General features: G+C 38.1%; 1 protein-coding gene and 1 pseudogene across 1 annotated transcript; both read left to right on the top strand.

Moving 5' to 3' along the window:
• Positions 1-3588: 3588 nt before the first annotated feature.
• Positions 3589-5184, top strand: LOC126694482 (ATP synthase subunit b, chloroplastic-like; annotated as a pseudogene).
• A 58-nt stretch (positions 5185-5242) lies between these two features.
• On the top strand, positions 5243-5584 carry LOC126694477 (ATP synthase subunit alpha, chloroplastic-like). Its single transcript, XM_050390758.1, has one exon. The coding sequence runs from the start codon at positions 5243-5245 to the stop codon at positions 5582-5584; it is 342 nt and encodes a 113-aa protein (XP_050246715.1).
• Positions 5585-16354: the final 10770 nt, after the last annotated feature.

Below are 16354 nucleotides of genomic sequence, written 5' to 3'. Positions count from 1 at the left end.
GGTTCAGTTTCATCTTATATCGCCTAAGTGTTTCAAAGGTTTCCTATAGATTGTCCAAATGGCTTCCCTCGTCTAGGCTCTTCACAAGCATGTCGTCGATGTACACCTCCACATTCTGTCCTATCTGTGGACGGAACATGTGATTCACCAACCTTTGATAAGTTGCCCTTGCATTTTTTAGATCGAAGGGCATCACCTTATAACAAAACAAACCTTGACTGGTAATAAAGGAGATCTTTTCTTTGTCAACCTCGTCCATCTTTATTTGATTATATCCTGAGAAGGCTCGTTTGGACGAGGGCTTCCAAATACATCGTAAGCTAAACCCGTGCTGACGAATAACCAACCCGCAATGAAAAGGGAAGGTATAGTAATGCTATGAATGACCCAGTATCGAATACTGGTAATAATATCAACAAACGAACGTTCTCCTATGCTTCCAGACATGCCGAGCTACATGTATTCTTGTACAATCAAAAAGGGGATCGATTTCATAAAAGATGAGATCAGTAAATGGGAATTAACTGAAATTAAATCTTTGTGAGATCATCAATAGGGTACCAAGGGTGTCTTTAGAGTATACCGAATCAGTATAGCTATCCTTCTTCTGACACAGCAACACAATTTCACAATTAGTATCTAAATGGAGTGCTAGAGAATTTATTTTTTCTTTTATTGTTGCATGTCGATGTAGTATTCTATACTATTCGGGAAAAAGAGTCAATTGTATGGGAAATACTTCAAGAAGTTATGACTCCCATGTTTGAAGCACGATGTTTTCTAATTTGACCACGAATTACAAATGGCTAGAAAAGTTCTATTGCTATTTCACGAGGCAATCCACATTGATGTAATGAAAGAGAGGGACCCACGACAATGACAGAACGACCCTAATAATCCACCCATTTGCCAAGTAGAGTCTCACGAAATCTTCCCTCTTTGCCTTCAATTACATCCGAAAACGACTTGTAAACCTTCTAATCCTCCACGAAAAGTAAGAAAGTTCGCAAATTTTGACCAATTCAAGGTGAAAAATGGGGTTGCTCCCTCAGTAAAACTGGGATAAAGTTGAGCCAAAAGATCCCGATTCAAGATAAATTCATGAGGAAGTGGGATCTCTTTAGGATCCACTCCAGCATTTAGAAATTGGTTAATCGGTAAAGATACATGTACTTGATGTCCCGCCCAAGAAAGAGACCCAAGTCCTAGTAGCCCTACTAAATGGTGATTCAACATAGATTCTACATCTTGGAACCAAGCCAATTTTGGAGCAGCTTTGTGGTAATGGAACCAACCAGCAAAAAGCATTAAAGCTGCAAAGACCAATGCACCAATTGCGGTACAATAGAGTTGTAATTCACTAGTTATTCCAGATGCTCGCCAAATCTGAAAAAAACCGGAGGTTATTTGTATTCCTCGGAAACCGCCGCCTACATCACCATTCAATATTTCTTGGCCCACTATCGACCAAACCACCTGGGCACTAGGTCCAATATGAGTAGGATCACTTAACCATGCTTCATAATTGGAAAAACGAGCACCGTGGAAATACATGCCACTCAGCCAAAGAAAGATGATGGAGAGTTGGCCGAAATGGGTACTAAATACTTTTCGGGAGATCTCCTCCAAATCACTAGTATGGCTGTCGAAATCGTGAGCATCAGCATGTAGGTTCCAGATCCAAGTGGTAGTATCAGGCCCTTTAGCTATTGGTCTTGAGAAATGGCCGGGTCTGGCCCATTCCTCGAAAGAAGTTTTTATGGGATCCCTATCTACTAAAATTTTTACTATTGGTTCTGGCGAACGAATAATCATTGAGTCCTCCTCTTTCCGGACAACATGTACAAAGAGACCTGCCAATAGTTAATTAATTACTGAACCTATGAGAGATGCTTAAACTTAATTCTTTCTCTGCAATCTCCCATCTATCTATTTCCTTTAGTTATTCACTAGAGCAATTATGATCTGTAAGTCGATCCGGGGCAAGTGTTCGGATCTATTATGACATAACCAATAGGCGCTCAACGGACCTTTTTAATCTTATAAAAACTTTTTCTGGGCTTTGAATTGATGCAAAAACAATTTTTTTTTTGTGCAACTCCGTGTATTTAGTTCTCAATTATAAGTTTCTAAATGGAACTACTTTATGGCATACATAAAACATATTACTTTTTACTCTATTTAAAATTGACTCTATTCCAAATCGCGCGAGCAGTCATTAGCCATTACTAAACTAAAGGACATCCTAGTATTTCTATTTTTTATAGTTATTTAAGAGTCTCTTTTATTATAGTTTTATTTCTTAGTTTTACTAATAGAAAAAATATATTCTATACTCTATCCGTGTATCGGTTATTCCTACGAAATACCGGACGAAATAGAAAACGATCTTAGAAGGGATATAATGAAATTCTTTGATTGGTTCTTTCCGGAGGACCTTCTATTTTGACTGATGGGTACAACAAACAAAACAATTTTATTTTATTATAATAATATTATAACAAATCTAACTTATTATAACTAATACTAAATTAAATAAAATAATAAATAAACAGAGTGCTCCTATTTGAAATGCCTTGTGATCTTCAACCAATTCTGTGCCTTAATATAATTCCCGGGAGTAAGCGTTATAGCTTGTTTCCAATACTCAGCGGGCTTGATCGAACCAAGCCTCCGCAATTTCAAAATTTCCCTGTCGAATGGTCTGTTCTCCCCGGTTGGAATAGGCAGGGAAATTCCTTCCCTTAGAACCGTACTTGAGAGTTTCCTACCTCATACGGCTCAGCAGTCAATTCTTTTGGTGTCCCTTTTTTTAATACCATATCTAATTGAATGAGATTTCTCATGGATCTATCTCATTTTTTTCGAGTTAACCAAAAGAGGTTAAGTAGATGAGTTTGAAACTTTAATTTTGATTAATAGTTGAATCAGTTTTAGTTTTATCTTTTCTCCCACCTTCAGAAGAATAAAACATAGGTCTTTCCGCTATCATTAGAGTTTTCTGAAAGGTAACTATCTCGGTTTCATATATAAATTTATATAGATATAGAATTTTTGAAAAAGTCTTTTCTTCCTTATCAAAGAAAAGACTTACTATCTTTTAGATCTGATTCTACACCACTGCTCAATACCTTAGGGGATCGACTCTATTACATAAGTTGATTCCTAACTTTTATCTCCTATCGTTACATAAGTAAGCAGCTCTTATTGTATCGGACCAAAATCTCACTTAATTGATCTTTACGGTGCTTTTTCTGTCAATTAGACCCTTTCTTTATCCATAGACTAAAGGATCTAGGCATACCTATTACTTCCTACTTCGACTTCCACGAAGTTTTTTTTTTCCAAAATCAAAAGAGCGATTGGGTTGAACAAATAAAGGATTTCTAACCATCTTGTTATCCTCGAATGAACATAAACCAATTAAATTAGATGGAAAAGGAGAGGCTAAAGAGTCCATCGATCAGTCTTATCTGGTTCTGGGGTATATATCTATTTATTTCTTACTATAATATCCTGTTTTGACTGTATCGTACTATGTGTCATTTAATAACCCAAAAGAAATCCCCTATCCCCATCTAATTTTAAATGGAGGAATTTCAAGGATATTTAGAACTCGATAGATTTCGGCAACATGACTTCCTATACCCACTTATCTTTCTAGAATATAGTTATGCACTTGCTCATGGTCATGGTTTAAATAGATACATTTTGTTGGAAAATATAGGTTATGATAACAAATCTAGTTTACTGATTGTAAAACGCTTAATTACTACAATGTATCAACAGAATTATTTGATAATTTCTGCTAATGATTCTAAACAAAATCCATTTTTTGGGTACAACCAGAATTTGCATTCTAAAATTCTATCAGAAGGATTTGTAATCATTGTGGAAATTCCATTTTATCTACGATTAATATCTTCTTTAGAAGGGGCAGAAATTGTAAGATTTTACAATTTACGATCCATTCATTCAATATTTCCCTTTTTAGAGGAAAAGTTCCCACATTTAAATTTTCGGTAGATATACTAATACCCTACCCTACCCATCTGGAAATATTGGTTCAAACCCTTCGTTACTTGGTGAAAGATGCTTCTTATTTGCATTTATTACGGTTCTTTCTTCATGAGTATTCTAATTGTAACAGTCTTATTATTACAAATAAATCTATTTTCATTTTTTCAAAAAGTAATCCAAGATTCTCATTTACAATTAACATCTTCCTTTTTCTCCGTAACCAATCTTCTCATTTACAATTAACATCTTTTGGAGTCCTTTTTGATCGATATATAACACTCATGTCAATAAAATGATTTGAACCCTTTATATTATAAATATTATAATTATAATATTTTTTTTCTATTTATTGGAAAAAAATTATGAGTATTTCAACCCCTCTTTTTTATCCAATGCTGAATCGATGACCTACGTATAAATTAAGAAAAATTCTTTGGATTTGAAAAAAAAAAAAAAAAGAAACAACGTTGCTGACAATTATTTGTTTGTTCAGAAGAGTCCTCCGAATATTTTGGTCTTGGATTAATGATCCGTTTTGATATATATATATATATATATATATATATTTTTTTTTTGAATATGAGATATGAATAGAGAAGAGAGGATAGGTTCATTATATTAAAAAAAAAAGGGAATTTCTCATAAATAATTGAAGTAATTAGGCGTGAGAGCCAAATGATTTGAAAGCTTCATGTTTGGTTCGGGAAGGGATCGTGGAAGTTTTGAAATAAATGGAAAGATAATCTACTTTCATTAAGTGATTTATTAGATAATCGAAAACAGAGGATCTTGAAGTCTATTCGAAATTCAGAAGAACTACGCAGGGGAGCCATTGAACAGCTAGAAAAAGCTCGAGCACATTTAAGGAAAGTGGAAATGGAAGCGGATCAGTTTTGGGTGAATGGATACTCTGATATAGAACGAGAAAAGTTGAACTTGATTAATTCAACTTATCAAACTTTGGAACAATTTGAAATTTACAAAAATGAAACCATTCGTTTTGAACAACAAAGAGCGAGTAATCAAGTCCAACAACGGGTTTTCCAACAAGCCTTAAAAGGAGCTCTAGGAACTCTGACTAGTTCTTTGAACAACGAGTTACATTTACGTACCATCAATGCTAATATTGGCATGTTTGGGACGCTGACAGAAATAATCAATTAGTCCTTCTACTGTCTACTGTAGGCATTTTTTTTTTCCAAAAAAGAATTAAGAAATACTCATGGTAACCATTCGAGCGGATGAAATTAGTAATATTATTCGGGAACGTATTGAGCAATATAATAGAGAAGTAAAGGTTGTAAATACCGATACCGTACTTCAAGTAGGCGACGGCATTGCCCGTATTTATGGTCTTGATGAAGTAATGTCGGGTGAATTAGTAGAATTTAAAGAGGGTACAATAGGCATTGCTTTGAATTTGGAATCAAATAATGTCGGTGTTGTATTAATGGGTGGTGGTTTGATGATCCAAGAAGGAAGTTCTGTAAAAGCAACAGGAAGAATTGCTCAGATACCCGTAAGCGAGAAAAAGAATACTAATGCTATTGATTCCAATATGTAAGATCTCTGAGTGATCTTATAAAGGATAGCATTGAAAGTTCAAAAACGTGTACAAAACACCTTTGAACGTTTAGACCCCCAAATTACAACTTAACCAATACAAGCAATATGTCAAACAACTAGTGTGCGGAAACTTAACACATGCTATAATATGAAATTGGTTAAAAACTATCTAAGCCATAACAAAATAAAATCCACAGCAGATAATAAAAAGGCAAAGATAGAGAGGAAGGAAGATGCAAACACAAAGACAACACGCGATGTGTTATCGAAGAGGAAACCAAAGTCCTCGGCGAAAAACCTCTCTGCCGCCCTCCAAGCGGTAATCAATCCACTAGAAAATACAGTTGGGATACAAGGACAGCAATAGACCCTCCAAGCCTAATCTACCCAGTGCACCTAAGCCCTCCAAGCTTCTTGCTCCAACGAGGTTGCGCCGAACCTTTTTCTTTTCTAGCTTCCCGGATTCCGCTACTAGACCGTAGCATCAACCAATGAAGATTGGTTCCCTCCTAACTGCTTCCCAGAAATCCAAAACAACTGTCTCATAGTGATGATGATGGTGAGAACCAGGTTTGGTATAATGCCTCTCAAGGATTTGACAATGGAGAGGAAGAGAGAAGGGGAATTTGAAGAGACTCTAAGGTATAGATTGTGGGTGAAACAATCTTGTTTTTCTTTAGGGTTTCTCTCTCAAAATTCTCTCTAGAAGCTCTCTTTCAATCGTGGGTAAAAGGGGTATTTATACTGGAGTGGGAGAGGAATGTGAAACGTCAGGTTTTACAAAACAGGGGTGGCTCGCGGCTTGACTAAGTCGCGAGATCCAGTCGCGAGTTAACCGTATGGCCAGTTGTCCTGTTTTGTCCTGTAGTGCTCCAGCTAGCATGACTGTTCATCTTCCAGCATGCTTGGCACGTGTGCTGCTTCTGGCGGCTTGCAACCGCGAGTCACCCCAAGTCCCAGCCGCGAGTCTCTGTTTTCTTGCACACTCTTGAGCAAACTTCACTCTATCTCACTCACTACCCTTACAACAAACCCACCTAAATACAGGGTTACTAAATGCTGAATTACAAGCAAATTTGGCACGGAATAAAGCCAATTAGATGGTTGAATAAAATCAACCTTACAATCTCCCCCTTTGGCTATTCCGTGACAAAACCCTAAAACAGACTCTAGACTTAACATGTGAGTTGGGAACAGTTGAACAAAACTCACTCACCTAACTCTAGAAGCTGTGAAGCACTTGAATCATATGAACATAATACTCCTGAAACACAACAATACACCATGATCATTGTAAGCAGAAAATTATAAACGCATATGAAACAGGCAATATGTGATCAAGCAAAGATGGAGTTAATAAACAAACCATGGCTTGATCAACCAAGTGAACACCATAAGGAAGTGATCACAGTGCTCATTCACACTTGGAATGAACACAAGGACATACAAGTTAACAAGCACAAGGCAAGACACTTGTATGGTCAACAGTCAACCAATGCATAACACACAAGGCATATGCATCTAGGAACAATCCTACAAGGGCACAAGAGTGACAATACATAAACCAAAATGCAGAACATTTAGATTAAAGTACTGATTTCAACATAGCATAAAGGCTGCATTAAGCAAGATACATACCATAAAGCCTACAAACTATGCATAAAACAATAACCCTAAAAGCTTACAAAAGCACATGGGTACAAATCACAAAAACATCCTGAATAACAGTTTACAAAACACAATATATCAACTTAAAGAAAAAAAATTGAAACTGAAGAAGAATGTAAAGACACTCCCCCTTAAGTAATATTCTCCCCCTTTGATCATGCCCATCACTCCCCCTTTTTGTCATGGAATAGGCTAGTCATCCTCTTCCAGCTTTCTCTGAATTTGATCCAATTGAGTTTGAAGAGAAGTAAACTTCATATCCCATCGAGTGTTGTGATGGTGTAAAGAAGCTGTGAGTCCAGACATCTTTGTATTCAACTCGTGGACAGAGGATACAATGCGATCAAGTTTCTCATCTAGGGAGAGAGTGCTAGACTGAGAGTCACTGTGAGATGCAGAAGTTTCTGGTTTGGCTCTCTTCCGACTATGTCCAATGCTTGCATTGAATGTACGCATGTTGATTGGACTTGGTTTGGAGAGGGGAGATTCATCAGCCGTTGGATAAATTCCCTTGAGCTTCAAGATCCGTGAAATGAGACTGCAGAAAGGAACGCATATCCGAGACTCATTTCGAAGAACCGTTTTGCGCAGAACATGAAAGATATGAGCACAGATGTCTATTTCCACATCAGAGATTAGATCATGAAGAAACAAAGCACGTCCGAGGTTCATATACCCAGTGCTTGATAAAAGGTACAAATTGTGAAACATCACAATTGTAAGCACTCTCAGTTTTGGAGAAAGGGAGGAAACACTGATGGATTTGCCATTGGGTGAGAACTCCAAGTCTTGACCAAGACTTTCTTTGAGAAGCTCCTCATCAGGACAGAGATCATCATAAACCGGTGAATGTCGGAAAATGGGTCGGTTGATGTGAAGAATTTCTGCCAGATATGTAGGAGAGACATAAAAGCTCTTGTTCCGAACCCAGCATTTAAGTTCATCTCCTTCTACAATTGCGTTAGCATAAAATTCTTTTACCAACTCTTCATACACGTCATCCGGATCAGATAGAAGGTAATTCCAATCCTTGTGAGCAAACCATTTCGAAATGTCAGTGTCATGAAGTGAGGACTGATCCAAAGCTCTTTCTAGTAATGGTGTGGCATGTAGAAAGAAATTCTCATAAGACTGATAGGCTGTATATGATCTGAACTTGTTGGGATCGAATCTCTTTGAGGAAGAGCGAGTCCCTTTTGGCTGAGGTGGGTAATCATCAACATCAATTATTGGTTCCTTCCCTTTGGAACTACCTCCTTTCACAGCAGCTTTCTTGAATGGTGACATGACCAGTCTGCATTATGAACAAGGGAAATGACAGAACACAATCCAACAGACTAAATTAGCAGTGGGTTAGTGGAATTTTAGGGACAATGAAGAAACCCTAATAGCTGGATGAGAATGGTCAGAAAATAGCAAAGAGGGACACAACTGGCCCAAATTGAACTGCACAGTATAGGGAGACCAAATAGAACCACATAATCAGCTGAAAAAAAAAAAAAAAAAAGGACCCACACTCAACAACACATCAACATGATACCACACAGGATCATAGTGAAACACGACATCAATAGCAGATCAGACAAAAATAGCTAACTCTAGCCAAGCACATGATGAAGAACACAACCACCAAAATAAACTAGCTCAAAAACAGAAACACAAGCATCCAAGCGAAGCATGGACAAGGAATAATAGTTGAGCTAAAAACCCATCACAAAATCACAATCAAATGTGAATAAACCAGAGGGAAAACCATAACAACAAGTAAAATAGAGTGCAGGACAGAAAACCATACCTGTTAGTCGACGATTTTGAGCTGAAAAGAGGCAAGTAATGGAGATCGAAAATGGAGGCACGGTGACAATGAGTAAGAGCAGATGAGAAAGACAATGAACAGTCACAAAAAGATCGAGGGAAAAATAAAAAGTTTAAAAAACAGCCCCTGTATATCCAAAACACGCGATTTTCGCGACTGAAACGAGTCGCCAAAAAGTCGCCAGATCAAGCCGCCAAAACACTCAAGGACAAAAAGTTGAAAAATTTTTCTAACTGTTTTTCGCGACTGGAAGGTCTACCCGCGAGTGAGTCGCGAGCTGAGCCGCGAAAATCTCTGAGTGAACCTCGCGACTGGACCTTCCACTCGCGAACAAGTCGCCAAAAATGACCAGCGAAGATGCGACTGAGTCTCGCGACTTGACATACCTGCGACTGAGCCGCCAAAACAGGGCAAAACTAGATTTTTGAAATTTTCAGATTTTTTAACAAAATACTTTCCAAAAACACCTAAAACACTCAAAAATCTTTTTGTGCTTGAATTAACAAAGATTGAGCATGTGAAAACATATTTCATCAAGTACAATCACACAAATGAATATGGCATTTATTGAACATAAACTTGTGTGTTGTGTGTGGATATCAACAATGAGAGAGTCCTTCGTCTAATGTGAAGCTTCAATGATCAATTCAACCAAGGCATACACAATTAGTACTAGATCATGTGACCCATCTCAATTATAGGAATATGTATATATGACCTCCCACACAACTTGATAACATAACTTGGAGCTTATCATTTGACTCCACTTTCAATCATAACAGTTGATCTTTTTGATCCTTTTGAGGCAATCATCTCTCATTGTGAGAGTGATATATGACATTTCACTTTAAAGAACAGGCCTTTGGCCTTTTTGAATAAACATTCACTTTAATATAAGGTCGCTTACCCTTTTTCCTAGTCAAATACTAGAATGTGCGACAGGCTTTTGCAGCTCAATATCTCTTTTCATTTGGAGATTTACATTTGGTGAGCTCTTTTTAGCAAAATAAAAATAAAAAGTGGGAAGATATATAGACACAAGTCTATGCATGTCTCAAGATCAACATAACCATTCACTAATCATTCATGACAAGTTTGAAGATCTATTTACAACAATCACATAGATTTCAAGATTTTTCCCACAGTAATATAAGTGCATGAAAACAAGCAATGCTCGAAAATGCACAAAGCCATTAGCACAAAGGTACAAGGCAAAACAAGTTTTGAGACAAGACTCAACAAAGTCAATTAAGCTTTTTGATCTTCTAATTTTTATGTGATTTTTGGATTTTTGACACAAGAAACAAAAATGATTGAACAAACATAAAAAGAAGCAACAATATTCACAAATGGACAAACAAACAAGAAACATGTTGCACAAAAAGCTAATCAAAGAGGTGTGTGCCCCAACACAGACAGACTTATCATATTATAAATATGTGAAGCACACAACACACAAGAGAGTCAAGGAATTGTACCAACACCAATGGTCTTACGGAGTGATTCAAACCGTGGACCATCGAGAGGCTTGGTGAAGATATCCGCCTTTTGATTGTCGGTGTGTATGAACTCAAGACACACAACTCTTTCCTCTACCAAATCCCAAATGAAATGGTAACTTATCTCTATGTGTTTGGATTTTGAATGCTGGACAGGATTCTTGGAAAGATTGATGGCACTGGTGTTGTCACAGAAGACACACATCGTTTCTTGAGGAATTCCATAGTCATGAAGTAATTTCTTCATCCAAAGAAGCTGAGTGCAGCAACTTCCAGCAGCGATGTATTCTGCTTCTGCAATAGATAGAGACACTGAATTCTGCTTCTTGCTCATCCACGAGACAAGATTGTTACCAAGATAAAAACAGCCGCCTGAAGTGCTTTTCCGATCGTCTACACGGCCAGCCCAGTCAGCATCTGAATACCCAGCAAGACAAGCATTTGAGTCTTTTGAATACCACAGACCATAGTTTGCAGTACCATTCACATATCGAATGATTCGCTTAGCAGCAGTCAGATGAGATTCCTTCGGATTAGCTTGGTACCTGGCACAAACGCCCACACTGAAAGCAATGTCCGGTCTACTGGCTGTAAGGTAGAGCAAACTCCCTATGATGCTCCTATACAATGTAGGACTTACTTCAACTCCCGACGAATCCACATTCAATTTAGTGGAAGAGCTCATGGGAGTGGAGGCATGTTTTTTGGAGTCTAGTCCAAACTTCTTGACAATGTTTCTGGCATACTTCTCTTGAGATACAAATATACCCTCCTTCTGTTGTTTGACTTGAAGACCCAAGAAGAATGTGAGCTCCCCTACCATACTCATCTCAAACTCCTTCTTCATCTCCTTAGAAAATTCAGTAGCACGATCTTCGATAGTTGCCCCAAACACTATGTCATCAACATAGACTTGTGCCACAAGGAGATAATCTTCATCATTTTTGACAAACAGAGTTCGATCGGCGTACCCTCTCTTGAAACCTCTATCTAGAAGATAATGTGTAAGACGATCGTACCAGGCTCTAGGCGCTTGTTTTAAGCCATAAAGGGCTTTCTTCAATCTTAATACATGATCTGGAAAATGAGGATCCTCAAATCCTTTTGGTTGCTCAACAAATACTTCTTCATTTAGATATCCATTCAGAAATGCGCACTTAACATCCATTTGATAAAGTTTGAAATTCAAAGTGCACGCAATGGACATGAGGATTCGAATGGATTCAAGTCTTGCCACCGGAGCGAATGATTCATCAAAATCCACTCCTTATACTTGAGTGTATCCTTGAGCTACTAACCGAGACTTGTTTCGAATTATCTCTCCATCTTCATCAGTTTTGTTTTTAAAAATCCACTTTGTGCCTATAACATGAACGTTCTCAGGCCGTGGAGCAAGTTCCCACACATCATTCCTCACAAACTGATTCAGCTCTTCATGCATTGACTCAACCCAATTCTCATCTTGAAGAGCCTCTTCAACCCTTTTTGGTTCAAACTGTGCAAGATAACAGTGATATGTTACATGATTGGCTAGCAGAATATTTCCTTTCCTGAGGCGAAGACCGTCATCAAGAGATCCTATGATATTACTTTCCGGATGATTCTTGATAACTCTTGAAGATGGCCTTTTTGAAGTGGAAACTTCATCACTACGAGAGATAGGAGGATGAACTTCTGGAGGAGTAAGAGGACTTGAAGTTCTAGACATCGATCTCGTTTCCATTCTTGGGTTGATGGGAGTCGATTCTACTTCTGGTATAGGTTCTTCACCTTCTATATCCAAAGCTTCTACCTCAACATCAGGCTCTTCGGTGCTCGACCCTTCTACATCATCAATCATTTCCACCTTAGGTAAGGCATCATCAATCTTGACATTTATAGATTCCATCACAGCCTTTGTTCTCTTGTTAAACACTCTATACGCTCGACTTGTAGTAGAGTAGCCAAGAAAAATACCCTCATCACTTCTCGCATCAAACTTCCCAAGATTCTCTCGATCATTTAAGATATAGCATTTACTTCCAAATACCCGGAAATACTTCACTTTAGGCTTCTTCCCATTCCATATCTCATATGCAGTCTTCTTTGTACCAACTCGAAAGAAAATCCTATTGCCAATGTGACACGAGGTGTTGACAGCTTCTCCCCAAAATTTTTGAGGTATTTGCTTGTTAAGCAACATGACTCTTGCCATCTCCTGAATCACACGATTTTTTTTCTCTACCACTCCATTTTGTTGTGGATTTTTGGGAGCTGAAAACTCTCTTTTAATTCCATTCTTCTCACAGAAGGACTCGAATCTTGCATTCTCAAATTCCCTCCCATGATCACTTCTAACTTTGGCTATCGGAATCCCCTTTTCGTTTTGTAGTTTCTTGCACAGAATCTCCAACCTCTCACAAGCTTCTGATTTTTCTCTAAGGAATTCAACCCAAGTGTATCTTGAGTAGTCATCCACAATGACCATAATGTATCTCTTCCCCCCTAGGCTTTCAGTTCTGGTGGGCCCCATTAGATCAACATGAAGTAACTCCAAGCACCGAGAGGTGGCTATCACATTTACCTTGTGATGACTTGCCTTAGTTTGCTTCCCCATTTGACATGCACCACAAACGGTCTTCCTCACTTTTCCAAACTTAGGAAGTCCCTCGACTGCTTCAAGTTTGGAGACTTTTGCTACTTGTTTGAAGTTGGCATGCCCAAATCTGTGATGCCATAGCTCCAACATATCCACCCGAGCACTTCTACACGATATTGGTGCCGTGGGAACTATTCCATAACAGTTATCTGTAGTCCGATTTCCTTCCAAAGCCTGAATCCCCTCTTCATTGATGATCAAACATCCTTTCTTAGAGAATTGTACCAGGAAATCATCATCACAAATTTGAGTGATGCTCAGCAAATTCGCCTTCAGCCTTTTTATGAACAGCACATCTTTCAACAGAGGCAAACCAGGTATCTCAATGGTTCCTTTGCCTAGGACTTGAGCATGACTTCCATCACCAAAGGTCACATAGTCACCAACCTTTTCTTTGAGTGTCTTAAACAGTGACTTATCCCCTGTCATATGGTGAGAACACCCACTGTCAAGATACCACAAACACGCATTAAACACCTTCAATGAGGTATACACAAATAGGTTCACATGTGACAGACATTCTTGACCTTCAAACACAAACTCATCATCAGGTTTCATGCTACTTTTAGATTGATTTTTCATTTTCAGATTCTCAATCATCTCACACAACATTCTATTCTTTCTTTTATATTTCTTAATCAATGATTTAGATTCAGATATGCTACTGTGTAAGACAAGATTCTGATTTTCAAGATATTCCAGCATGTGAACAATAACTCTAGCATGTTTCTTAGTTTTTAACAACTCTACAAGATCATCAGTAAGACACCTTTCAGACATATGCATAGAGTCATTTTCACAAACACTTAAGCTACAATTCAGCATGGTACAAACCAAAACAACAACCACAACTCAGGGGTCTGGGATCACACTTAGGTAATAAAACCACAACAAGTGTACCCGCTCTGATACCAATTGAAAGTTCAAAAACGTGTACAAAACACCTTTGAACGTTTAGACCCCCAAATTACAACTTAACCAATACAAGCAATATGTCAAACAACTAGTGTGCGGAAACTTAACACATGCTATATTATGAAATTGGTTAAAAACTATCTAAGCCATAACAAAATAAAATCCACAGCAGATAATAAAAAGGCAAAGATAGAGAGGAAGGAAGATGCAAACACAAAGACAACACGCGATGTGTTATCGAAGAGGAAACCAAAGTCCTCGGCGAAAAACCTCTCCGCCGCCCTCCAAGCGGTAATCAATCCACTAGAAAATACAGTTGGGATACAAGGACAGCAATAGACCCTCCAAGCCTAATCTACCCAGTGCACCTAAGCCCTCCAAGCTTCTTGCTCCAACGAGGTTGCGCCGAACCTTTTTCTTTTCTAGCTTCCCGGATTCCGCTACTAGACCGTAGCATCAACCAATGAAGATTGGTTCCTTCCTAACTGCTTCTCAGAAATCCAAAACAACTGTCTCACAGTGATGATGATGGTGAGAACCAGGTTTGGTATAATGCCTCTCAAGGATTTGACAATGGAGAGGAAGAGAGTAGGGGAATTTGAAGAGACTCTAAGGTATAGATTGTGGGTGAAACAATCTTGTTTTTCTTTAGGGTTTCTCTCTCAAAATTCTCTCTGGAAGCTCTCTTTCAATCGTGGGTAAAAGGGGTATTTATACTGGAGTGGGAGAGGAATGTGAAACGTCAGGTTTTACAAAACAGGGGTGGCTCGCGGCTTGACCTCGCGGCTTGACTAAGTCGCGAGATCCAGTCGCGAGTTAACCGTATGGCCAGTTGTCCTGTTTTGTCCTGTAGTGCTCCAGCTAGCATGACTGTTCATCTTCCAGCATACTTGGCACGTGTGCTGCTTCTGGCGGCTTGCAGCCGCGAGTCACCCGCGAGTCCCAGCCGCGAGTCTCTGTTTTCTTGCACACTCTTGAGTAAACTTCACTCTATCTCACTCACTACCCTTACAACAAACCCACCTAAATACAGGGTTACTAAATGCTGAATTACAAGTAAATTTGGCACGGAATAAAGCCAATTAGATGGTTGAATAAAATCAACCTTACAAGCATAATAAAGCATCAATACTAATTTGATTTATCTATAATTCTATGAATTTGTTCATAGAACAAAAAAAGTCAAAAGCCCCAGGTCCACAAAGACTGAGAAAATTGACTCAATAACACATTTCATTTTCATTAGGAGCTTTGCTATAGAATTCAGGCCTAACCATTAATCGCGAAGCGATGGGAACGACGGAACCCGTGGATGTAGAAGATTCTATTGAAAACGAATCCTAATAATTCATTGGGTAGGATGGCAAAACGAACTCGGGACCAATCCACTTTTATTCTGAGAGGCCATGTCATAGGATAACCGTACAACTGAAACAGATATGGAAAGAGTAAATATTCGCCTGCGAAAGTTTTTATTTTATTGGATTTCTAAATTTTGATAGATCCAATATAATATGATAATAAAAAAGACAAAACAAAATAAATACTCGTTATAATAAAACGAAATTCTATTATTATTATCTATTATCTCTAACTAATGTACAAAATAATTATCTATAACTATAAATAAATAAGAAATTGAATACATATTTAGTTTTTTTTATATAAACTATCAAAACAAGATATGCAAATTTCTAATAGATTAGATATTAGATAAAATGTCAAAGACTCCCACGATTCAGTATATTATTCATTAAATACATGTATACCATGTCATAATTGTTATTTTTCATTCACGAGGAGCTGGATGAGAAGAAACTCTCGTGTCCAGTTCTGTAGTAGAGATGGAATTGAAATTGAAAAAGAACCATCAACTATAACCCCAAAAGAGCCAGATTCCGTAAACAACATAGAGGAAGAATGAAAGGAGTATCTTATCGAGGTAATCGTATTTGCTTTGGTAGATATGCTCTTCAGGCACTTGAACCCGCGTGGATCATGTCTAGACAAATAGAAACAGGGCGGCGAGCAATGACACGAAACGTATGCCACGGCGGAAAAATATGGGTACGTATATTTCTAGACAAACCTGTTACAGTAAGACCCGTGGAAACGCGTATGGGTTCCAGTAAAGGATCTCCCGAATATTGGGTAGTTATCGTTAAACCGGGTAGAATACTTTATGAAATGGGTGGAGTAGCAGAAAATGTAGCCAGAAAGGGTATTTCAATA

The sequence above is a fragment of the Quercus robur genome, chromosome 2, assembly GCF_932294415.1.
Source record: "Quercus robur chromosome 2, dhQueRobu3.1, whole genome shotgun sequence".
NCBI classification, from domain to species: Eukaryota; Viridiplantae; Streptophyta; class Magnoliopsida; order Fagales; family Fagaceae; genus Quercus; species Quercus robur.
Note: the sequence above shows the minus strand (reverse complement) of the source record. Positions and strands in the feature narration are given on the sequence as shown.